Here is a 26,219-nt window from a genome sequence, read left to right on the forward strand (position 1 = left end):
GAACTAGTCCTAGACGCATTATCCGATTGACTTCAAAACTTAATAGTATGTTCTTAAGACATAGACGATGTTAAATTGCGGCAGATTTGAGTTTTTGTTGAAGGCGTGGAAGTTATGGCCCCTCAAAGTTCGATTACTCGCCACGAAACAGGAAGTTGCTTTATTTTTGCTATATTTCGGCCATACTTTGTCCAAACTGCATCAAACTTTACAGGATTGTTAATGGTACCTATCTGCACACATCCATATGTCAATATTCATACAATTGTTGTAGCGCCACCTATTTATAGCAGGAAATGACATATTTTATAGTGTGATGTCCAGTTTCTAGACGGGTGACCAGATTCACTTCAAATGTTGTCAGCCCTCCTTGAGGATTTTTTGGAAGACTGGCTCCGAAAATTGTGAGTTTTGGTCGAAGCGTGTGCCGGTTCTGGCCCGTCAAAGTTCGGAAACCCAACTTCCTGTTTGAAACCTCAGATTTTGGGGTAACTTCCTGTTGCGACTCTCTACTTTATCCTATAGATGGAGCCATTGTATTACTCTTTGATGGGTTTTTGGAAGGGGTCTCTGTGTGTGTGTGTCTGTGTGTGTGTGTGTGTGTGTGTGTGTGTGTTTGTGTTTTGTTTGTGTTTGAGGGGGGAGGGGAAGAAGAGTTGATTGAGTCTGTGAGAAGCTGCCACAGAGAGGTTACAGTCAGGAGAGCCAAGAGCTGCTTTACACGCGGTATAAAAACTTCAGTTAAGATTTGAGCTGTCACTTGAGAAAGCATCATGCCAAAAACTAAGGAAATCACTGTAGACTTGAAGAATTGTCGATGCTTAGGAAGCAGGAGAAGGATATACAAAGTTATAACAGCATTTCCAAGCGTCAAGAACTCAAATGAGAAGCGTCACCGAGAAATTCAAGGAGAGCCACACTGTGCAGAACAAGCCTGGCAGAGGTAGGAAGCCAAAGATTTCAATGACCCTGGAAAGAAAACCAGTTAGAGACCTGTCTAAAGAACCCATAAACGCTGCCAAGACACTAGTGAATGACTTAGTTAAGTCTGAAATTGTAGTCTCAAAGAAGATTACATGAATTCATGTAATCTTACCATATGTCTCCCTTGACCAAAGCTGAGCGTGGATTGATGCTGTCTTTACAGTTTGGTTTTGATCAGTTAGGAAATTTCACACGGGGTCAGCTGATTTTTTCGTGTTACTCAGTGTACGGCGACAGGAAAAGTTCACTAGGTCCTCCAGCGTCGAGGTGAACCAGCTGAATATAAGCCACTCAAGTTGACGACAAGTGCATTGAAAAGTAAAAGCTGCTGGCCTTTACCTTTTCTTTGTCAAAGCGCCTGTTTGGCCAGTAGTTAGTAAAGTAATATTTTCAGCGTTGTCCACAGTCTCATGACATGTTTAACAGGAAGCACAGCACGCTGGTTAAGCTCATGGCAAACTGTTACTAACAGCTAAAATGAAAGCTTGTCTGTATGTAGTCTAACTGGTTAGTTTGTCACTAATCTCCAAATTTTGCAAATTGCTATAAACTTCACTCTCTTAAACCAGTAACAGTCTGAGCTGGACTGATAGGGGTCTGTATGGATAAAGATAAAATCCTAATGATACCCATCCCTACAGCTGGTTAGTGGCTTCGCCCTGACTTTAGGCAGATGAGATATTCACTGTTCAAATAACTTCATTATAAGCCTTGTTTAAGCATAAATGATTTATATATGCACCCAATAACAGAACTTAAAAAAATGCTTTTGCTCAAAGCTCAAAGCTTGTAAACTCAAGTTAAAACTGAGTTTTATCTCCTTTTGGGAGGGGTATCTCTGTGTGTGTGTTTGTGTTTGAGGGGGAGGGGAAGAGGAGTTGATTGAGTCTGTGAGAAGCTGCCACAGAGAGGTTACAGTCAGGAGAGCCAAGAGCTGTCACAGATGATGAGCTCTGAAAAATATTATCACAGAAAATAATTAGCGTAAAAGCTTTTATTTAAAATTTTTACATCTGGGAAGTGTGAACTGTTACGCCAGCGTGTGCCCTGCGACCTGCGTTGACCCCGCGGTTGCCGGGGTCCCGCGGTCGCCGCTCCCCCGACGGGCGCCGGGTGCGAGGGCCCGTTCAACGCTGCTCGGCAGCTTTAATTATTATTATTATATTATTATTTTTTTTCTTCTTTTTGCCGCCTCTTTAGATCGGCTTTTTGAGGGCCTTAACATGCGTGAAAACTTACCAAAATTTGCAGACGCGTCAGGCCACGGCGGAAAAATTTAATAATTTAGGGTGGTCTTGAGCATGGGCGTGGTAAAATGCCCTCGGTAGCGCCACCTACATTTTTAAACGGAACAGCCCCTCAAGCCCGTTGCGCCTAAAAATCTGAAAATCTGCACACATATGTAACATCCCATGACGCACCAAAAAGTCTCTTGGAGCCATATTCTAAACCCAACAGAAAGTATTTTTTATTTTGACCGGAAGGTGAAAAAATTGTGTGTTTTTGGCCATTTCCAGGGGTCGCTTGAACGCGAACTAGTCCTAGACGCATTATCCGATTGACTTCAAAACTTAATAGTATGTTCTTAAGACATAGACGATGTTAAATTGCGGCAGATTTTGAGTTTTTGTTGAAGGGCGTGGAAGTTATGGCCCCTCAAAGTTCGATTACTCGCCACGAAACAGGAAGTTGCTTTATTTTTGCTATATTTCGGCCATACTTTGTCCAAACTGCATCAAACTTTACAGGATTGTTAATGGTACCTATCTGCACACATCCATATGTCAATATTCATACAATTGTTGTAGCGCCACCTATTTATAGCAGGAAATGACATATTTTATAGTGTGATGTCCAGTTTCTAGACGGGTGACCAGATTCACTTCAAATGTTGTCAGCCCCTCCTTGACAATTTTTGGAAGACTGGCTCCGAAAATTGTGAGTTTGGGTCGAAGCGTGTGCCGGTTCTGGCCCGTCAAAGTTCGGAAAACCCAACTTCCTGTTTGAAAACCTCAGATTTTGGGGGTAACTTCCTGTTGCCGACTCTCTACTTTATCCTACAGATGGAGCCATTGTATTACTCTTTGATGGGTTTTTGGAAGGGGGTCTCTGTGTGTGTGTGTCTGTGTGTGTGTGTTTGAGGGGGGAGGGGAAGAGGAGTTGATTGAGTCTGTGAGAAGCTGGCCACAGGGAGGTTACAGTCAAGAGAGCCATGAGCTGTCACAGATGATGAGTTCTGAAAAATATTATCACAGAAAATAATTAGCATAAAAGCTTTTATTTTAAATTTGTTGGCAACAAATTCAGGTTTCTTACAGCATTTTCCTTATTGAAAACTAAATTCTACCTGAAATGTATCAATAAAAATGTTCTTTTGCAGTTTAATGTCACCAGTTTATAGTTTAGTTTTAATAGCATTCCCTGTCACTGATGTGCCTTTAATTATCGGTTCTATCAGGGATCATTTATGTGTTTATCTTACGGGGGTGAGCCACCTCACAGGTTGGTTATATTACCTGTTGACCTCAGCTCAGTGAGCTAAGACAATGTTTAATGCAGTGTTTTTTCTGATATGAAAATGGATATTATTCAGCACATCTAACCTCAGCAGGCCCCTCTTCAGAAACTCATATCTGCAGATGTCAAAGCTGGCTCAAAAAATTAAACTGGCTTCAAAATTAATTTTAAGGAATTGTAGGTTATTTTGAATTCATGTAATCTTTCTCCATCACCCTTTCTGTTTCTTTCCATCTCTCTACTCATCTTCTCCCATATGTCTCCCCTTGACCAAAGCTGAGCGTGGATTGATGCTGTCTTTACAGTTTGGTTTTGATCAGTTAGGAAATTTCACACGGGGGTCAGCTGATTTTTTTCGTGTTACTCAGTGTACGGCGACAGGAAAAGTGCACTAGGTCCACGGGCGTCGAGGTGAACCAGCTGAATATAAGCCACTCAAGTTGACGACAAGTGCATTGAAAAGTAAAAGCTGCTGGCCTTTACCTTTTCTTTGTCAAAGCGCCTGTTCGGCAAGTAGTTAGTAAAGTAATATTTTCAGCCTTGTCCACAGTCTCATAACATGTTTAACAGGAAGCACAGCACGCTGGTTAAGCTCATGGCAAACTGTTACTAACAGCTAAAATGAAAGCTTGTCTGTATGTAGTCTAACTGGTTAGTTTGTCACTAATCTCCAAATTTTGCAAATTGCTATAAACTTCACTCTCTTAAACCAGTAACAGTCTGAGCTGGACTGATAGGGGTCTGTATGGATAAAGATAAAATCCTAATGATACCCATCCCTACAGCTGGTTAGTGGCTTCGCCCTGACTTTAGGCAGATGAGATATTCACTGTTCAAATAACTTCATTATAAGCCTTGTTTAAGCATAAATGATTTATATATGCACCCAATAACAGAACTTTAAAAAATGCTTTTGCTCAAAGCTCAAAGCTTGTAAACTCAAGTTAAAACTGAGTTTTATCTCCTTTTGGGAGGGGGTATCTGTGTGTGTGTGTGTGTGTGTGTGTGTGTGTGTGTTTGTGTTTGTGTTTGAGGGGGGAGGGGAAGAGGAGTTGATTGAGTCTGTGAGAAGCTGCCACAGGGAGGTTACAGTCAAGAGAGCCAAGAGCTGTCACAGATGATGAGCTCTGAAAAATATTATCACAGAAAATAATTAGCGTAAAAGCTTTTATTTAAAATTTTTACATCTCGGAAGTGTGAACTGTTACGCCAGCGTGTGCCCTGCGACCTGCGTTGACCCCGCGGTTGCCGGGGTCCCGCGGTCGCCGCTCCCCCGACGGGCGCCGGGTGCGAGGGCCCGTTCAACGCTGCTCGCAGCTTTAATTATTATTATTATTATTTTTTTTCTTCTTTTTCCGCCTCTTAGATCGGCTTTTTGAGGGCCTTAACATGCGTGAAAACTTACCAAAATTTGCAGACGCGTCAGGCACGGCGAAAAATTTAATAATTTAGGGGTCTTGAGCATGGGCGTGGTAAAATGCCCTCGGTAGCGCCACCTACATTTTAAAACGGAACAGCCCCTCAAGCCCGTTGCGCCTAAAAATCTGAAAATCTGCACACATATGTAACATCCCATGACGCACCAAAAAGTCTCTTGGAGCCATATTCTAAACCCAACAGAAAGTATTTTTATTTTGACCGGAAGGTGAAAAAATTGTGTGTTTTTGGCCATTTCCAGGGGTCGCTTGAACGCGAACTAGTCCTAGACGCATTATCCCATTGACTTCAAAACTTAATAGTATGTTCTTAAGACATAGACGATGTTAAATTGCGGCAGATTTTGAGTTTTTGTTGAAGGCGTGGAAGTTATGGCCCCTCAAAGTTCGATTACTCGCCACGAAACAGGAAGTTGCTTTATTTTTGCTATATTTCGGCCATACTTTGTCCAAACTGCATCAAACTTTACAGGATTGTTAATGGTACCTATCTGCACACATCCATATGTCAATATTCATACAATTGTTGTAGCGCCACCTATTTATAGCAGGAAATGACATATTTTATAGTGTGATGTCCAGTTTCTAGACGGGTGACCAGATTCACTTCAAATGTTGTCAGCCCCTCCTTGACAATTTTTGGAAGACTGGCTCCGAAAATTGTGAGTTTGGGTCGAAGCGTGTGCCGGTTCTGGCCCGTCAAAGTTCGGAAACCCAACTTCCTGTTTGAAACCTCAGATTTTGGGGTAACTTCCTGTTGCGACTCTCTACTTTATCCTACAGATGGAGCCATTGTATTACTCTTTGATGGGTTTTTGGAAGGGGGTCTCTGTGTGTGTGTGTCTGTGTGTGTGTGTTTGAGGGGGGAGGGGAAGAGGAGTTGATTGAGTCTGTGAGAAGCTAACACAGGGGAGGATACAGTCAAGAGAGCCATGAGCTGTCACAGATGATGAGTTCTGAAAAATATTATCACAGAAAATAATTAGCATAAAAGCTTTTATTTTAAATTTGTTGCAACAAATTCAGGTTTCTTACAGCATTTTCCTTATTGAAAACTAAATTCTACCTGAAATGTATCAATAAAAATCTTCTTTTGCAGTTAATGTCACCAGTTTATAGTTTAGTTTTAATAGCATTCCCTGTCACTGATGTGCCTTTAATTATCGGTTCTATCAGGGATCATTTATGTGTTTATCTTACGGGGGTGAGCCACCTCACAGGTTGGTTATATTACCTGTTGACCTCAGCTCAGTGAGCTAAGACAATGTTTAATGCAGTGTTTTTTCTGATATGAAAATGGATATTATTCAGCACATCTAACCTCAGCAGGCCCCTCTTCAGAAACTCATATCTGCAGATGTCAAAGCTGGCTCAAAAAATTAAACTGGCTTCAAATTAATTTTAAGGAATTGTAGGTTATTTTGAATTCATGTAATCTTTCTCCATCACCCTTTCTGTTTCTTTCCATCTCTCTACTCATCTTCTCCCATATGTCTCCCCTTGACCAAAGCTGAGCGTGGATTGATGCTGTCTTTACAGTTTGGTTTTGATCAGTTAGGAAATTTCACACGGGGTCAGCTGATTTTTTCGTGTTACTCAGTGTACGGCGACAGGAAAAGTGCACTAGGTCCACGGGCGTCGAGGTGAACCAGCTGAATATAAGCCACTCAAGTTGACGACAAGTGCATTGAAAAGTAAAAGCTGCTGGCCTTTACCTTTTCTTTGTCAAAGCGCCTGTTCGGCAAGTAGTTAGTAAAGTAATATTTTCAGCCTTGTCCACAGTCTCATAACATGTTTAACAGGAAGCACAGCACGCTGGTTAAGCTCATGGCAAACTGTTACTAACAGCTAAAATGAAAGCTTGTCTGTATGTAGTCTAACTGGTTAGTTTGTCACTAATCTCCAAATTTTGCAAATTGCTATAAACTTCACTCTCTTAAACCAGTAACAGTCTGAGCTGGACTGATAGGGGTCTGTATGGATAAAGATAAAATCCTAATGATACCCATCCCTACAGCTGGTTAGTGGCTTCGCCCTGACTTTAGGCAGATGAGATATTCACTGTTCAAATAACTTCATTATAAGCCTTGTTTAAGCATAAATGATTTATATATGCACCCAATAACAGAACTTAAAAAAATGCTTTTGCTCAAAGCTCAAAGCTTTTAAACTCAAGTTAAAACTGAGTTTTATCTCCTTTTGGGAGGGGGTATCTGTGTGTGTGTGTGTGTGTGTGTGTGTGTGTGTGTTTGTGTTTGTGTTTGAGGGGGGAGGGGAAGAGGAGTTGATTGAGTCTGTGAGAAGCTGCCACAGGGAGGTTACAGTCAAGAGAGCCAAGAGCTGTCACAGATGATGAGCTCTGAAAAATATTATCACAGAAAATAATTAGCGTAAAAGCTTTTATTTAAAATTTTTACATCTCGGAAGTGTGAACTGTTACGCCAGCGTGTGCCCTGCGACCTGCGTTGACCCCGCGGTTGCCGGGGTCCCGCGGTCGCCGCTCCCCCGACGGGCGCCGGGTGCGAGGGCCCGTTCAACGCTGCTCGCAGCTTTAATTATTATTATTATTATTTTTTTTCTTCTTTTTCCGCCTCTTTGATCGCCTTTTTGAGGGCCTTAAAATGCGTCAAAACTCCTGAAAATTTGCAGACGCGTCAGGCACGGCGAAAAATTTAAGAATTTAGGGGTCTTGAGCATGGGTGTGGCAAAATGGCCTCGGTAGCGCCACCTACATTTTTAACGGAACAGCCCCTCAAGCCCGTTGCGCCTAAAAATCTGAAAATCTGCACACATATGTAACATCCCATGACGCACCAAAAAGTCTCTTGGAGCCATATTCTAAACCCAACAGAAAGTATTTTTATTTTGACCGGAAGGTGAAAAAATTGTGTGTTTTTGGCCATTTCCAGGGGTCGCTTGAACGCGAACTAGTCCTAGACGCATTATCCGATTGACTTCAAAATTTGATAATTTGTTCTTAAGACATAGACGAAGTTAAATTGCAAAAGTTTCGGACTTTTCATTGAAGGGCGTGGAAGTTATGGCCCTCAAAGTTCGATCACTCGCCACAAAACAGGAAGTTGCTTTAAATTTGCTATATTTCGGCCATACTTTGTCCAAACTGCATCAAACTTTACAGGATTGTTAATGGTACCTATCTGCACACATCCATATGTCAATATTCATACAATTGTTGTAGCACCACCTATTTATAGCAGGAAATGACATATTTTATAGTGTGATGTCCAGTTTCTAGACGGGTGACCAGATTCACTTCAAATGTTGTCAGGACAGACTTAAGGATTTTTGGAAGACTGGCTCCGAAAATTGTGAGTTTGGGTCGAAGCGTGTGCCGGTTCTGGCCCGTCAAAGTTCGGAAACCCAACTTCCTGTTTGAAACCTCAGATTTTGGGGTAACTTCCTGTTGCGACTCTCTACTTTATCCTACAGATGGAGCCATTGTATTACTCTTTGATGGGTTTTTGGAAGGGGGTCTCTGTGTGTGTGTGTCTGTGTGTGTCTGAGGGGGGAGGGGAAGAGGAGTTGATTGAGTCTGTGAGAACCTGCCACAGAGAGGTTACAGTCAGGAGAGCCAAGAGCTGTCACAGATGATGAGCTCTGAATAATATTATCACAGAAAATAATTAGCATAAAAGCTTTTATTTAAAATTTTTACATCTGGGAAGTGTGAACTGTTACGCCAGCGTGTGCCCTGCGACCTGCGTTGACCCCGCGGTTGCCGGGGTCCCGCGGTCGCCGCTCCCCCGACGGACGCCGGGTGCGAGGGCCCGTTCAACGCTGCTCGCAGCTTTAATTTCTGCTGGTTTTTGTTTTTCCCTCCCAGGACTGGCTCTCAGATCACATCTCCAGAGGTGGTGCTAAAGCGCCTGAGGGCTCTCGCCACAAATGGCCCTCTCTTCGCTCTGTCGTTCCTGGCCTTCTGGGTGGCGTGGGCCAGGCCGGGCCTGCAGTTCCTGCTCTGCCTGTGCCTCTATGATGGTTTCCTCACTATGGTGGACCTCCATCACAGCGCCCTGCTGGCCGACCTCGCAGTGTCCGCCGCTGATCGCACGCGCCTCAACTTTCACTGCTCAGTGTTCAGCGCTTTGGGCTCATTCTCTGTTTTTCTGTCCTACTCTTTCTGGGACAAGGAGGACTTTTACTTTTTCCGTCTCTTCTGTGTGACTCTGGCAGCTTTTTCCATTCTAGGCTTTTTCTTAGTGTCCAGGATGCTACTACATCGCTTTCAAAAAGAAGTCCGTCCAAGACAGGATGAGGCACTGGCACTCAAAGAGTGAGGATTTTAAAAGATTGGAATTGTAAATAACTTTGGTGTTTTTCCTGTCTATCTCATGCCTTTTGTTTTTTTCTTTTGGTCTTTGCCAGGCTGAGTGTTGGCCATGCTCCACTTACCCAGCCAGAAAAACCTGTCACTATTGGACAGTACCTCAAGCAGCTCTCCACACACAGGAACTTCATGTGGTTTGTGTCAATGAACCTTGTTCAGGTAAAAAAACAAAAACCTGTGTTATATTCTTAGTTATTTCGTTTAGGGAATAATGCTCTTAATGTGAAACTTGGATCCCAGTGTGTTTTTCATTCAGCTACTCATTTATATTCTACTACTGTTTCTGCTCCCTCTGTAGGTGTTTCACTGCCACTTCAACAACAACTTCTTCCCCCTTTTCCTTGAGCATCTCCTCTCTGACAATATTTCCGCCTCTACAGGTTCCATCTTACTCGGTAAGATGCCTTAAAGAAAGGAGAAATAACTCTTTAACATTCAGCTCTTTTTAAATCCAGGTGTGGTAGAGCCACAGACAAAAAAAAACAATGCAGTAGTTACCACAGCATTAGCTATTTTTAGGCAACCATAAATAATAATTTTTCTGTGATTTCCTAATTATTTTACACTGGGTTTGACTTTGTGTGATGAAAGGATGTATGGAGAGCACAGACTAAAGATATTCCACTGGCAGCATGCAGACTTGCTAATGAGTAGATGAATATGCATCATGGTAATGTGATACAATCTTGCCAAAAAATAATCATCCTAGATTTAATCATCAGGAAGCTCTCAGGAAACAAGTGAAGTGGTGTTCTGAAATAAAGCTCCTCAGTTCTGAAGGAGCAGGTCTAATTGTGGCTAAAATGGAGTAGATTTCAGTTTTTATATTAATTTGCAGTCTGGTTTGTTGGCACTCCACTTCCTTTCCTTTTTAAAATGATTATTATTTTTGCTGATTTTTACTCTTTTTTTTAATGCTTCTCTGCTTCTGCTCTCATGCAGGGATCTCTTACATTGCCCCCACCTGAACAACTTGTATTTCCTGACACTGTGCCAGCGTTATGGGGTTTACCAGGTTATCCGCTGGCTATTTTTGCTCAAACTGGGACTTAGTGTGGTTATGGTGCTGGCAGGGGCTGACCACATTTATCTGCTGTGCATCTTCATTGCTAGGTATGGCCACGTACACATATCAGCACACGCATCAGGGATCTGATGTGTGACAGCTTGTACTTTTGTTTGCTTGTTTTCTTTTTTGAAGATTTACCACTTTTAAAGCTGAGTACACAATCACAGCAACACACATCAAGGACGAGTAGAATCGCTTCACGCACAGCTTTCACAAGGACACGGCAAGGACTCTGTGTGTCACTAACTGTTTCTGAGTTAGCTCAACGTTTGCTACATGTTGTATCCAAATATTGTGTTAGCTTGTCTTTGGCACAAGACCTTTTGTTATCTGGGAAAATTTTAACTTCCTCCCCATTCTGGGCCTTTGTCACTGAGGCTTTATTTATATATCCCCCTTAATCATGAATTTGCCTCAAAGGGCTTTAACGTCTGTACGACATACAATGCCCTCTAAAACATGCTATTCTTATAGTTATCAATAGGATTCGGTTGCCCTCTTGAGCACTGTGCATTTGAGCTCTGGTGCCGCATGTGTGGTTAGTCATATTAGTCACAGTTGTGGTAGAAGTAAACAATGTGTGAATGCATTTGGTTCTTTCTCTCAAACCTTCAGGCTGAGTTGCTAAAAAACATTGACCACATATGATAAAGTTGTGACTTAACACAATATCATGTGGTTTTGCACACACAGGCACACCTTAGGCCAGAAACGACAGCCCTTCCCCATCCTTACAAACTCAACACATGATGACATTATGAACGATAAGCTACATTACAGCGGGTGTTTCCTGTCACGGCCTAAGACTGTAACCTGCCCTCTCTTCCTCCTAGTAACCGGGTATTTACAGAGGGGACCTGCAAGCTACTGAAATTAGTCATTTCCGATCTGGTGGATGAAGACTTTGTGGTCAACCGACGTCAGCAGGCCGCCTCTGCACTTGTCTTCGGGATGGTTGCCTTGTTGACCAAACCTGGCCAGACATTTGCCCCTCTCATTGGCACCTGGCTGCTCTGTGTTTACACAGGTATGGCCAGAAACACTCACACTGGGCCCTCATAAACAAGTGTACATAATTATCTTGTTTCAAATACTGCTACATGTGTGTCTGTGGCAGACAAAGTATCAAACTCAGCTGGCCCATCAGATTATTAGAATTCCTGCTTCATCAGTGTATACTTGAATGAATGTGTTAACTGTTGAGCGATACAATGTTGTTCCTGTGTTTTGTGCACATTAAAAGTACAACCTTTTCCTCCCCTCCAGGTTATGATATTTTTGAGAGGGAGCCTGTGAAGGACTCTCTGGTTTCTGTGCCTGACATTGCCTCCGGCTCCGGGACTCCACCTCTACGCCTGGGCTGCTTCTACATGTTGGTGTTTGTGCCTATCACCTGTGCCCTGCTCCAGCTGGCTGCCTGGTCTCGCTTCACACTTCACGGCCGCAAACTGCAGGGGATCAAGACCATGAGGCAGGGGGCCCAGCACGGCCACCTAATCGATGTCAAGGCCATATGAACTGAACAAAGGCTGGATGAAAGCTGCACACAGACACTTTTAAATAGTTTAAAATCAGTTTTACAGTTCCTTTGATAATAACTCCGAAGATGAAGCAGAAACCTGCTCTGATTGATTCTGCAGCCCAGCCTAGTGAATATGAACCACTACACAACATGTGACTTTGTGGACAGTGAAAACAAATCTCAAATGCACAAATCTCACTGGAAGGAACATGAAACATTACAAAAATGAAACCTGCCTTATTTTTTATACTAAACTGTTGATCTATATTTATATTTGAACAGATGACCAAAAGATAAAGTAGAGCCAATCAATCCTTTGGATGTAGAAGGACCAAGGTGACAACTTTTTATGGTGCAGGCCAAAGATGGAGTGCCCCTTTTTTAAAATGGTTGTAAAGCATAATTCTAACTACAATCTGACTCCTTTTACTGCTCAGTAATCGTCAGTAACATCAGTAGGTTTACCACAGAGCTAATGTTCCAATTTGTAATGTTATGAACAGGATGAAGAAAATGAAATAAAATTACATTAATGTGTTGAGGGTGCTGTTGATACTGCATGGATCCTACACTTCAGAGCTGATTGATTTCTTTACATTTACACAGATTGCCCTGCCAGTTTGATGTTGAGAGCTGTATTTTCTGATATGTTCAGTATTGATGATGTTTTTGCACAACACTGCCATTTGTCTCTTGTTGTACTTCTAACATTCTGATTGTGACATACTTTATGTACTGTTGTAATACAAGTTGGGATAAGTAATTTATGTTGGTAACCATATTTTCAGTTCAATTTTGTAATTTTTCGGATTATAAAAAGAATGTGTGGCATTACCACAAATAAATTTATGTTAAGTCAAACAAACTCTCTCATGCCTTAACACCTGCATAAGACGAACTGAAACTTTTCTTTGCTGGGCTATAAAACTGAAATGTGAAATGTTTGGACCATCTGTGTGAAATCTCTGCGCTACTTGTGAGTAGTGAGGAAAGGAAGTGAAAACAAAAGCCCATTTTGGAAGTGTTGATCCTGAAACTTGTAGTCACCCTTCACAATCACTATAAAAAGCACCAACCATTTGCTGCTGTACGTAAAGGATATTTATACGCATGCCGTGTGTTGGCTTGATCATGAAGATAACTGGGGCATGTATTGTAAGTTTGGAAACACGCCTGAAGGTATTCCTGTAAGAGCTAGAGAAACAGGTGCGATCAGTCCTCTGCAGCAGTCTGCTCATCCCTGAGTTGGAGGGAATGTTTTTGCATATCTGCCAATGACTTACGTGTTGTTCACACAGAAGCACAGCCAGACTGACCTGCCAGGGATCACAAGGGAAAATGTCTGCTAAGTTCCATACTGAAATAAAACCCGTCCAGAAATTTGCCATGTTATAATAAACAATATTCGGGAATATACAGCACATAACCCAAAAACTCATAACAAAGAACACAACACAAGTTATTTCTTATTTCACGTTGATTATAACCAACTTTTTGTACGCTTCCGGTGAGAACGGAAGTAGCAGGAGGTAATTCTCTCGCTCTGTTTTTACTCCCTTTGGGAATACAGCGCATGCGCAGTGTTTCTGACCCGAGCTATTATTTAATTATATTTATAATATTCCTCTCGTTTATAATTTCACAGTTTCCAGTTAATAATGTGTTTGGCAGTTGATTTAATTTCAGCGTAGTTCGAACAAAACTCCCCATGTGCGGTAAGTGACTGGGATCGACGTACCACTACCCATCATGCACCGCGCGCAAGATTTGTATCTAATATTTAATCTAAAATCTAAACGGTAGACTTAAAATTCTTTTCATAGACGATTACTCTGTGTCTCAAGTTTTTACATTATTAGAGTGTACCTAGAGAAAAGCACTAGCTGTACGGGCGCTCTACCACCGTCACTGTAGGATGTATGTCGGCGAATGACTCCCTCCAGCTTTTCTCTAAAGGGTTAGTACACTCATGTTTCTCTTCATATCGTATAAATCTTTCGCCTTTTACTAAAGATTTCCGTGGAGAGGAACAATATGAGTTCAAACTAATTTTTTGATGCCCTGCCTTGTGCGGGGCTTCATTAAATGTTTAAAATAAAAAAAACTATACAACTCTTGCGTCCAGTAAACATAAAAGTTCTCGAGAGTGTATATAAGGGTGTTAGAAATACAGCTAATTTCCGCGTGCGAACATCTGAAGGTTCTACATCTTTTTCGCAGTCCTGTATCTGTGTCCACATACGTAAGGTATCTCAGCCTTTACGTTAGTGGAGGTGTAATTCTGTTGCTTTATTCAAATAGTGGCCGAAAAGTTCAATGTTAACTTTGGGGTTATTCCAACTATTTTCAATTGTATATAAGACTGACTCTATAACCAACACCAGCTCTACAAAGAAAAGAAAATTCTTTAAAAACTGTTCCAAAAATAGTGAAAAGTAACTTTATCCTGATCATTTCCTAAGTCTTCTAATTCTATTAAAATGCTCAACATCCATCCAGAATATTTGTATATTACTATACAATGAAAGAACATATGGCTAAATTATTTTTGTAATCCATAAAAACAGTGACAATACTCCATATTCAATCAAAATTTCTCCATTTCACGTTTTACTGGAAATATCTGATTTAAACTGGTTTGAAAGAAACCATTTTACCTTATTACCAGCACAACAATCCAGTTAATCATAACTTCATATCTTGTCCCAGTTTAAATTATCTGTTGAGGTGAGTTATGTCTCAAACTATATTCCTGATAATGTGTCTACATTACAGTTACATCTTGAGTTTCTGTCTTCAGATTGTATTTGACTTGAAATTCCAGCAGAGGGCATGTACAGTATGTGCTGAGGAAGAGCACAGATGACAGTGGTGATAAACACACATACTTTAGAGCAGTGTTACCTTTACATTTACTCTCATTTAATCTTGTTCTCCTGTCATAAATGGTACTATATCATATTGCTTTGTATGCCTATAAACATACAAACATTGTAGATAATTTTGCTTTTTTTTTTTTTTTTTTTAGAAATGTAATAAGTGTTCTTACATTTTTTACATTCTTTTCATAGTACAAACATTTTTAGTATAGCTGTGTTGTAATATCAAAATGAGTCATCTTCTTGCTTTTCTTTCCAGTCCACTCTTTGTGCGTGAGATGCCATAAAAAGCATGCATAAATATAAAGATCACATTGGGAAGTAGCTATGGTTAGAGTCGGACTTCCCATTTCTTGTGGCTTCAGCGCTGTAATGTCTCATTGGTTTACTGCTCTTTCAGTAGAGACACACACATTTACACAGAACAGGAAATAAGATTGAGGCAGACGAGCAGAAACGTCCAAGCAGCGGTTCGAGCTGTGCGACTCCAGCTCTCTGCATACACAGCTGCTTCAGGTCCGTCTGAGAGACATTACGAGGGAATTTTTGGAAACAAAATCAGGCAAGTAGATGAAGCATTATTCCACACTGACACCTCAGGATATTAAATTCCAGGATGTGATTTTTGCTGTTGCTGTTGTTGAGTCTGTTTTAAGGTTGAAAGTGTATTCCAGTTTATATGAGCTGCACTGAGTTTTGCTTTAGCAAAACTATAGTGAACTATCAAATTCAACAAGTTACTGTGTGTTCAATGTAACTTAGAAATGAGTCAGGGAGGTTTTCCATGTTGGTTAAATTTCTTTTCTTTTGCATTTTCTATTAATTTTATAACGGGCAAATGATTTCAACACATATAAATTCACAGACACCTGTAAAAAATAACATGGAAATGTTAACAATAGAAATATAAAACTGTGTCAGTTGTTTTGTATGTAAAATAGCTGCAAACCACAACATCCTGTTCTTTTATTATATTATGTGTGCTTCAGAAGAAAACAAATACTGTAAATACTCTGAGTGCTGTATGGATAAAATAATGCCTGATAAGGCAAACTGAGATTGCCAGGTGACGTCGGACTGACACAGTGTTGAGGTTGGTGCAGGCTTCCTGTTTTGTGGCTAAACATTTTTCAGTCTGCTGTGCTTCTAGTCTATAGGTTTAGGTTGAAGTTGCTTTGCAGCAAATGGAAGCAGCTTCCTGTCTATTCCTGTGCACAGCAATAGAGGCTTTTACCTCTGCCACCTTTTTTGTTTGTACTCAATTCAAACCTGAAACTAAAACAAGCTTGTTCTAAATCAGCTTTCTGATGATGATGTCAGTCTGTAACTATAGATGCTGTACTGAACAGGCCAACCGGGTCACTTTTTGCCTCTGTTTAAAGCAACTGTTGATATTTCTTGTTGGAAAGTCAACCAGATGGCTACACAAACACTACAACAAAAAGATGATAAAAACACATAGAATGACAAAAGAGAGACACAAAATTAGAGACATAAAACATCACAAAATGATGGTAAAGAGACACAAACCTACAGGAGAAAGACCCAAAATGATTACAAAGATATGGAACAAGAGACACAGAATAACTGCAAAGACAAACAAAATGGCCACAAACAAACACAAAAGTGCTACAAAAGAGACTGCATTAAAAGCTGTACCTTTTTTTAGTCATTTTGTGTCTCTCTCAGTCCATTTCATTAACATATAACAGCTAAGGTATAAAGAGGTCAAATCTTTCTATAGGTGAACGAGTATGATAATAAACTGTGAGCTTCTAGCTGACATTTGTAATAGCCACTCTTTGAAAGCAACACCACCTTTACATTTCCTCTATTTGCAGCTCCATGATGTCCTCACATTAACTCAGAGGCCACACGCATGCACCAGAGCATGGAGCTTGTGTCAGTGCAGTATGAGTATGAGTACACAGCGAAGGATGGTCACCATGTTTCCATCAAACCTAATGAAAGCTACATCCTGGTCTCCAAGACGAATGAGCACTGGTGGCACGTCCGCAAAGACCTGGACACCAAGCCCTTCTATATCCCCGCACAGTATGTGAAAGAAGTCCAATCGCATACTGGAGACTCCCCCGGTGCTAATAACAGTAAGCTGCTGGATATCACTGATGTAACACCATGTAGAGGGACTACAGTGATCCGTATGACAGCTCTGGATCCTTCAAGAGAAACATACCGGTTCTCCACTTTTGGTTTATGTGAAAACATACCAGATGTGAAGCCCAGTGAGACTCTGAAAGAAGGACAGACCACCAGCAGCTCTGCACCTTCCCAGGATAATACAAAGACGCACAATTCAGCATTTACCTCAGCACCTCTGAAAACTGACGGCCTGCAGCTGTATGCAAAACCTCATCCTGTGTCAAAGGTCGGGAAAGAACAAAAGCGGCCAAAAAGCTTACTGCAGGACGATAAAGTAGAACAGCCACAGACTTTTGTGGATGATGAGGACATGGACTTCCCTTCACCCCCTAGTTCACCCATATATGACACCATACCAGAGATAAACATCCAAGACTTTGACACATTTTCTGAGCTGCCCAGTCCTGTCCCTCCAGATGACGTGTCAGCATCGCAGCAGCAGAGTTTGAATCAAGCCACAGAAGAAACTTCATCCACAGATGCTCTTTCTATTGAGCAGGTAAGGAAATCCTGGACTGGACTGTGGTTTCACAGCCAGGAGAGGGCGCACTGTTACTGTGTAAAATGTTGGAGGTTGGCCACTACGTATGAAGAAATGTTCATGTTTTATTTCTTTTCATTCTTTTATAATCCTTTTATGCTCTATAAATTTATATTAATTAATTACAAATGTAAAATACTCACATTTGTTGTTTGCTTAAGTTTTTATATGTATTTGATAGGACATGCCTAAACCATTGTCATTGCACAGTGTCACCTATTAAGTAAAATGGTCCTGTGTGTAGTCAAGGGATCTCAGCTGATTGTAGACTAGATACACCTGTAAACACCTGTGTCTAATACTTGTCTGTGGTTGTCAGTCTGGGTGTAAGGTCACAGATAAATCTGAGGGTGTCAGGAAACGACTGTTGGCTTTTCTGTGTGGGGTGTGGAGTTTGCCTACGTGGGTTCTCTCAGGGTACACTGGCTTCCACCCACACCCCAGAGACATGCAGGTTAGGGTTAACTGGTGACCCTAAATTCCTCTTACGTGCAAATGTGTGTGAATGGTTGTTTGCCCTGTGATAGACTGGCAATCTGTCCAGTGTGCAGCCCCCCTACGACACTCAAAGGATAAGCAGTATAGCTAATGGATGGATGCATGTTCTGCTACTTTTTTCAGATGTTGCTCTGCTCTTGGCATCTTAATGTAACACTGGACTGTTTTTCCTCTTCAGGCCTCTATAATTATTCAAATAGTGTGGCCTGAGGGGTAAGTCACACTGACAGAGGAATATGTGTGACAGGGTTTGTGAGTAGACACGGGTTCATTTTAAAGACTCATGGGCAAAAAGATTAGAAACAGTCATATAATGCCTCAGTGATCTCACTTCCTGCTCACCTAAAGACCGGATCTCCTCCAACTTTCATGGTATCATTTGCATTTATCAGTCTGTTGGAGTTCATAAAGTGTAAACACATTTTGGTGATTTACTCTGTTTACTCACTGGGGTTCTGTGAGTTTTAAAAGTGAGTGGAAAAGTCTGACAAGTGTGAAGTTGTAAGTGTAAGGAGTTTTCATAGTTTGTGGCATTGTTTTGCTGTATGTTGTAACAGCTCAATGAAGAGTTCCTTTCACAGGAACAACTCGTTGTGGTTCTTCTTCTTCTTCTTTAGTAGTGGATGACATATTCAGATATTTTACAGGAGGTTTGTGTTTAATGATGTACTGTATCATTAATCATGTTTTCTAATGATCATACTTAACAACATGTAAACTGCATTTTAATATTGGAGCTGGTTGTTGGTCTGTTAAAAAAAAAAAAAACTATGAGCAGAGCCATAAAAACAAACAAACAAACAAACAAAAAAAGGCCAAGTGTTTTCAAAACTGAACTAGGACCAGTGATGGAGGACGTGTTCAGATCATAGTAGTACATGAAAAGTAGTATGGAGTAAGTGAAAGTCCTGCATTAAATGTCATTTTAAAATAGCACCTACATTTTATTTTTTTTTAAATATTCCAAATAGCAAAAACAAATGAACATCTAATGCAGAATAATTGTTCCATGTATGTGTTGTTGGTGTAGCATTAGACTCCTACAATATTTTTGAACTCATGTTTTAAAGAATTATAATAATAATAATTAACAGCTCCTTTGTTCACAGCAGTGGTCTACTCTCCCAAAACCTGTAATCAGACTTTGATGAGTATAATCCATAGAGTAAGTACAGCAGTTGAGTATTGAGTAGAGATTTTCAGACTGAACCACTTGATGATTGTGACACTTTTTGCAGTGAAGGTCCTGACTGGGATTACCGTACTGGTGGTTGGGTTCACAGTATCTGTGCCAGCTCATCAGCATATGAATGACCGGTCAGTCCCCTACAATCCATTTCAATGGGCGAAAAGAGGTGCTTCTTGAATACCTCAGTAAAATAAAAAAGCAGCTGATTCAAGATCTCAGTTTTGGTCAGCGAAACTTTCTGCGGGTGTGGGATCCGCGTTTACCCGGTGTGTATAGTTTTATCTTTATGATTGAACGTCTTTTTTGTTGCACTCTTGGTTTTAAAAGTTGGTTGAAGTTGTTTAGGAGGAGCTGCGGGGTGTGAACCGGCTTTAGATTGGAGGACTTTGCTATCAACTCTGAGGGGTTGTAGAGAGCTGTGTTCAGTCAGAACAGGTTACAAACAGGTTGTGTCGGCTGGGTGGTTTCCTCTGGAGGAAGGAAGGAGTTAATCCGAGAGCGGCGGGCCACTCCCAAACCTCCAGCTGCTACCTGGTTTCCCCAGCACCGATAACGACCCTGGGAATCATGATTAACCGCACCGCAGGGAAACGATGAAACATGCGATTTTAAGTCTCACGTTAGCCTTCCTTTCCTCTTGGATGTAGTTCGGTGAATGTAAACGACAGAAACTTTTGTTTCAGGTAAGTTTGACGACAGCTCCTCTCGGTTTTGCACCTGTTGCGAGGTTACAGGATAAGGAGTGACGTCAGCCAGGTGTCAGTTTGGAAAGGAGAAAGTGTTTGTTGAGATTTCTGTTCAGTTTTAACCAAATGTATGTGGCACTCTGAGCCCTGTAATGGCTGCAGCCTCTCCCAGTACAACCAGTGTTTGTGTGCATCACAGCACTGTAATTACCAGCTGCCTCAGAGGAAGGCTTTGTTATCACCTAACAACACTGGATACACTTTTATGAATCTCCGGGTTTAAAACTCTCTCTGGTTTTAGTTTACTTGTTTCAGCCTCTCCTCTGTGGAGGCATGAATGAGACCCCACAGTTGTAACAGGACTGCAGACGTGCCAGGACCCCTCAAGTGCATTAATTCTTACCCCACAATGGAGGGCCATCTCCATGGTGATGTGAGGGTGGGGGAGAGGGGGTTCTGGCCTGACTCCCAACAAGCAGGGTTACAGAGCTTTTAGTGCCAGCCCTGCCATGCAGTTGTCGGCGTGTGTGTTCATATGTAATGTGCAGAACTTGCAATTAGCCCAAATGTAGGTCACTTAATATCAAGGGTTTATGTGGGCTGTTCTTTGGTCTCAAATGGGATATTAAGTTTGGTAAGTGGATGATAAATCCAGTTGGGATTGGGAATCCAAAGTTTGGTTAATTTTAACTTTACAACTTGCACAAAGGCAAACTTTAATGCAGGCCTGTTTTGTTCAGTGGTTCTAGCTGTGGCACCAGTGTGTCTGCTCTCTTTGGAAAAACCTCTCTAACCATTCATGATTAATATTGAGTATGACTTTTCTCATTTATCTTTATCACTTAAAGTCGAGATAATTGCCACAATGGGTACAAAGTCCCATTGATCTTTGACAAGAAACAGAAGAGTTGTTTTGTCCCCCTGTGTACACCACCATGTTTTGGTGTCTTAAACTGAGCAGATGATCCTGTTTGTCCATTTAATCGTTTTTGAGAAAAACTGGAGCTTTTCCGCGAGCGCCTCACCTCACCTATACCAGCGCAGTAATTCCTGCTGTTCTGTGGAACAGACAGAGGCGAGGGTGACTCAGATGCCAAGAAACTGCTCCAACAGGTAGTGTGAGTGTCTTGTCAGACCTTTCTGTACATGCCTACCTGACAGAGCATGTGTTCACGGAGAACAGGTGTATGTATCTTCAGCTTCCGGATTGTTCCCGGTCAGCATCAGCCTTTCAGTTTCATCAGTCTCTACTCATAAATACAATATGTTGGGAAGAGTGATGCATTTTTCCATTTAAACTGAACATTTGGGAGAATGATTTAGTACATTCAGTCTCAGGTTTTACCAACAGCCTGTGTGTCACATGAGTCTGTGCATGTGTTATTAATTTGAGCTGTGTGTTCTATATACACTTCATACAGGTTAGGCAGGCCTACCCCCAGTTTGTACCTACCTTTATATTTAAGCCACAGAGCTAAGCAGCTGAAAAATAACTAAAAAAAATTAACAGGTTGCATCAAATTTGTATGAGAATATGACTGCAAATGACGTGTCCTTGGTCATTTGGGCACAGGCAAAATATTAGCAGTTATTTTGTATCAAAACAGAACATTTTGGAAAGGAACACAACTACATACCAATATAATTGATAATAGCTTTTAAAATTTTGGTTCACATTGTACAAATTCAGCTAGGAGAAGTCTGTGATATCTACCTACTGTATTTGTTTAGATTAGGAACAGGAGGTGCAACTTGGGAATCTGGTTAAAACTTTTGTATTCATGCGACAGACTGGATATTTTTTTCATCCAGATGGTGAGAAGAGTCTTTGAGGATTCTGGTAATCCCTTCAGAACAGTGGTGTTAAATGACCTTCTCATTTTTCAAAGATTGTTGGGTATTTAGAAAATCAGCAGCTTACCCTGTAACTGGAATGTAACAGTAAGATATGGGAGGTAAATCAGGAGCTAAGACAGGTGTTAGACTAAGTTTCTGAAATCTGCTTAAAAACAATATGATTATGGTACAGCACTGCAAAATACCACTCAGACTGATCAACAAAGTAATGTATAGATAATCTGCAGGAAGATCTGCATGCGTCATACTAACATGAATGTCCTTTGTGTCATTAGTCATTGTAAAATGTCTTTGTTAAGTTGTAATGAGGTATTTAATTACTCTGATCCTATCATTCTGAATACAGTGGTGTTTTGCTGCATTTATTAGTGCAGAGCAGAAGGTTCCCAGAAAGAGAGGTACTGGTCTCAAATGTTGTAGCAGGCTGTTTTCACTTTGTTTGCATGCTGTGTTTTGATATTTACTTTGCACCCGATTCAAAAGGTCAAGGTGGCAACTTTGCAAAATAGTGGAGTTTCCATATTGATTGGCTCATGTCTAGTTTCCTTTGAGAGGATTGTAGTAACTGGTACTAAGTAAGTAAGTGTTTCCCCTCCTACACAGAAAACACTTTACCTGCAAAGTGAGAGGGTGGAGAAATTTGTCATGAGCAAGCAATATGTGCAGGTTTTGTGCGTCGGCATGCAGATCTGCCCTGAGGTGTAAAGATAAGAACGTGATAGGCTGATGGATTCTCCATTGAGCGTTTGTTGAGTTATCCTGGATTCTGGGCCATGAAGAGTGTGATGTAAGAGTGAGGGGTGGAGCCACATTGATTCAATAGCTCAACTGTGTGCTTTGTGGCGTGATTTGGGCCCCAATTTGGTACTCCATTGTTTGATTGGATGAGTGCTAATGTGGTTAAGTAATCAAGCAGATTGCTGCTTCATGCATTGCTGAGGGCAGCGAGTTGCCTGCCCTGCACTGCAGGATTTTTTCATTCCGCATCGTACTCGGAAACACTGTTAAATGAAAATGAAATAGTTATATGCATCTCCTAATCGTAAAAGTAAAACAAGCCACACAAACAATTTTTCATTTTGGTACAACAGTATGAACTTGTCAAGGTTTTTCTCAGGCACATTTGAATAGCAAACTATCCTCTGTTGAGGTACTTTAATGGAGAAAAATGCAAAGTGTTTTGAATGTTCCAGGAAGCATCGATTCACCATAGCCATGATTCACACTGGAACTTATAAAGCAACTGACAAACATGGCTGTGGCAGTACAAGCACAAGTTACCCACTCAAACCTCAAGCCTAATTTGAGATTAACCCTAACCCAAAAACCCTGACCAGAACGGACACAAAACACCCTGCTTGCTGTCTGCAGACTGGCTGATGTAGAAGGAAGTGCTGATTGAACAACTGGACTTCCTGTTTCGAGCCTTTACCCTCGTGGACCACAGTTTTAACAACACAATGTCTCATCAGGCTAGACTGTCAAAAACAGCTCTCCCAGCATCATTGTGGGGAATTATTGCTTCCCCTTTTTTCCCCAATATTGGCTGAGTGACCTACGAGGAGAAGGTTGAATACTGTACATTTTAGAGAAGCTGCTGCACATGTAGGTGAAAGCATGGTTTTTAATTGGCTTTCATGTTTTCTTCTTTTGAGTTCATTTCTAAACTACAAGCCATGTGCTCTGTAAAAGCCCTGTTTCTATCGCTGCTGTTTCCTTTTTTTTCATATGGGCACATAAGCAGGAAGTAGGTTGAAGTGACCTGCAAAGTTTATCTTGCTCCGTTTATCTAACCCTCTCCTCTGTATTGTTTTCATTGTCTCTCTCTGCTTTTGGCTCTTAGCGCTCACAGACAGTTACCCTCTACCCTGCTATCCTGTGCAAGGGAATTCATGCATAGGCGCACACACACACACACGCGCACACACGCTTCTCACCCAGTCCTCACACAGTCCCTTCCTGCTGCTATTGTAACAGAGTTCACAGTTCTCCTTTCTATCTGGGCTGCAACTGTCACAGCTGCAGCAAGAGGAGGATGTGCACTTGAGGGTGTGTTTTTTGTGAATGTGCCTTCGCCTTTTTCCTCATCACACGGTGATTGAACGTGGTCGTGAGTCGCTTGAGTTCAGTCTCCCGTACACATTTGGATGTATGGCTCCTCTAAAGAGAACATTATAAACATGGTGGACATGTACTCCAGGGTTTGGTCAAGTCACCGGGCCAAGCAGCGCTTGAGTCTGCCGGTAGTTCCTCAGGTAGGTGATCAAAGCTGTTATCAGATCAGCTTTTATTGCCAGATTATAACGTTTTAGTCTGCGTGGTCAGCGTACATTTGTATGTTCATATGTTGTGATAACAGTCCTGCTTCCTGCTTTGCGTAAACATGTCATCTCTGCACTTGTTTCTTTTCCTGTACTGAGTGGAGTGGCATGAACAGTGAAGTGACAGCGCTGACAGCTGTTGCTTAAAAACTCTTTTCTTTTCTAGATGTTGGTTTTGAAGTTTTACCTTTTCAGCCTGGATGTTAAAAAAACCCAGTTTTGTGTGTTTTGATGAGTATTTTAGTCACTTACTGGGGACACAAGCAAGTCTTTACATCAAAACGACCACAGCAGGGAACTGGTGTTATGATGTGTAACATACAGATGAACAAGAAGCAGCTGCTTCAAAGGACAAGAACACTTTAAAATGGTGCTTTTCATCCTGAAAAATGTTAAACGTAGCAACACCAGGCCAAGAATTGGTTGCCTAAGGGGACAATAAAGTATATTGTATCGATAATAAACAAAATGTTCCTTTTCTTTGAAAGTTTTTTGTTCTTTTTTATGTCAGCCATGTTTTCTGTCACTGGGCACAAAACTGATGGTGTTCACCTACAAACTGCAGAGATGCTAACTAGGGCATAGAGCCAGTGGTAGAAGTCCTGCATTCAGAATCCCAACTAACTAAATGGACTTAAGATTTCAAAACACAGTCACAGGATAAATCTGAGAGGTCGTACCAAGATTGCTGAAGAAGGAATAAAGAAACGTTTCTTTGGTGGAGCTGATAACAACTCAAGCTATAGACAACTTTTTGTAAGAGAGTGAAATTGAGTTAATCTTTGACATGTATGTGAAATCTTTAAAGGTAACAGCTGTTTGGATAAATGTAGTAGAGTAGTACAATATTTCCCATTGAAAAGTAGTGGAGCAGAAGTATAAAGTAAAATAAAATGGAAACCTAAGTACGTTAAGTACCTCAGATTATACTGAGTAAATGTATTTGGACTGACATATTTGCATGCTAGTGCCCAGTCATATTCCATTCAAAGTGATAACAAGCTAACACACCACAGCATCACAGTGTCTGTTGATTCGTATTTGCTCGTAGTTTTGGAACATTTTATTACTGTGTACAGTTTTACTTTCATTGCATGTGGTTGTGTTTTGGTGATTTGTTCCAGAGGATGGGGACATTCCAGCGTAGCTGTTTTCAGAGATCAATTAAACAGCTCTTTCATTTCCTCTGGTCTGTTTCTGTTCTGTCGTGGTGTGTTGTTTGGAATCTGTTTCGGGGGTCAGTTGTCTGGTTGTCTGTATTGATTGCCTCGTGGTTATATCGAGATCAATAATGAAGCAAAGTCAGCAAAGTGATAACATTGAATGGACAAATTAAAAAAAACAGCTGATCATGGATGAAAATACTGAAATGCTCCCCTCGCTTCGCTATATTTTAAGTTAGATTCATGTTAACTACTTTTAGTCTTCATCCTCTGAGCCCCTCAGGCTGTTGGCAAATGTGGAAAAAAGTATTCAGAGCAAGAGCAGCAACTCCACAATGTACAAATCTCTATTACAAGTAAAAGTCCGGCATCTACAAGTTTATCAAAAGCAAAAGTACTCATATAGGAATATAGGAAATGGCTACCCTGATGGCTTTATTATAGATATTGTGCATATATCATTGTATTGCTAGCTAAGTAACACTTTCCAGTTGTAGATGGCTGAGGTGGAGCAAATGTTATCTGCTCTGTGTATTGCAGGGCAGTTTAATCTACAAACTCTCCCAATCTCCAGAAAGGAATCTCTGCAGCCTATAAATAATAAGGGAGATAGCTGCACTAGAATTATGGAAAATGTAGCTTTGTTACAGGAAAACATGTGACACAAGGGTTTGTGTTGACATAGCTGGGAATATTCACAATGCACTGTCAGATGTTACAAATTTTAAAAAAGAAAATAAGACTCTAAGGCTAAAATTACAGCCAACAATGCAGATCACACGATTTGTATGCACAGTAACAGGTAGCTACAACTATTAACTAAATGCAGGGCATTAAAAAGTAAAATAATTACTCTGATTTGTAGCGGAGTGAAAATACAAAGTATTATAACATTGAAATTCTCAAGTAAAGTGCCTCAAAATTTCAGCACATAAACTTAACACGTTGATCGCAGTCATGAACAGATACACCGCAAACGCGCAGGCCTCAGGTCCTGGTAAATATAGATAATGACGCTAGCTATAAGACGAGACATATTTAGAGAG

General features: G+C 41.0%; 2 protein-coding genes and 1 non-coding gene across 3 annotated transcripts; all 3 read left to right on the forward strand.

Annotated features, from left to right (window-relative positions):
• Positions 1–8,770: 8,770 nt before the first annotated feature.
• Positions 8,771–12,639, forward strand: LOC108890201 (transmembrane protein 180-like; the record flags this gene model as incomplete). Its single annotated transcript, XM_018687027.2, is given in 7 exon segments — positions 8,771–9,231; positions 9,324–9,444; positions 9,584–9,680; positions 10,228–10,239; positions 10,242–10,398; positions 11,188–11,381; positions 11,621–12,639. Coding segments are annotated over 7 exon segments (1,293 nt in total), but the record flags the coding sequence as incomplete, so codon positions are not given.
• Positions 12,640–13,839: 1,200 nt separating this feature from the next.
• Positions 13,840–13,954, forward strand: LOC127139585 (U5 spliceosomal RNA). The gene has a single exon (XR_007809827.1). It is a non-coding gene; the product is annotated as a U5 spliceosomal RNA (small nuclear RNA).
• Positions 13,955–14,957: 1,003 nt separating this feature from the next.
• LOC108890202 (uncharacterized) lies at positions 14,958–17,913 on the forward strand (the record flags this gene model as incomplete). Its single annotated transcript, XM_018687028.2, has 3 exons — positions 14,958–15,317; positions 16,597–17,417; positions 17,779–17,913. Coding segments are annotated over exons 2-3 (918 nt in total), but the record flags the coding sequence as incomplete, so codon positions are not given.
• Between the last annotated feature and the right edge of the window lie 8,306 nt (positions 17,914–26,219).

This window comes from Lates calcarifer, unplaced genomic scaffold (assembly GCF_001640805.2).
Source record: "Lates calcarifer isolate ASB-BC8 unplaced genomic scaffold, TLL_Latcal_v3 _unitig_1700_quiver_1831, whole genome shotgun sequence".
NCBI classification, from domain to species: Eukaryota; Metazoa; Chordata; class Actinopteri; family Centropomidae; genus Lates; species Lates calcarifer.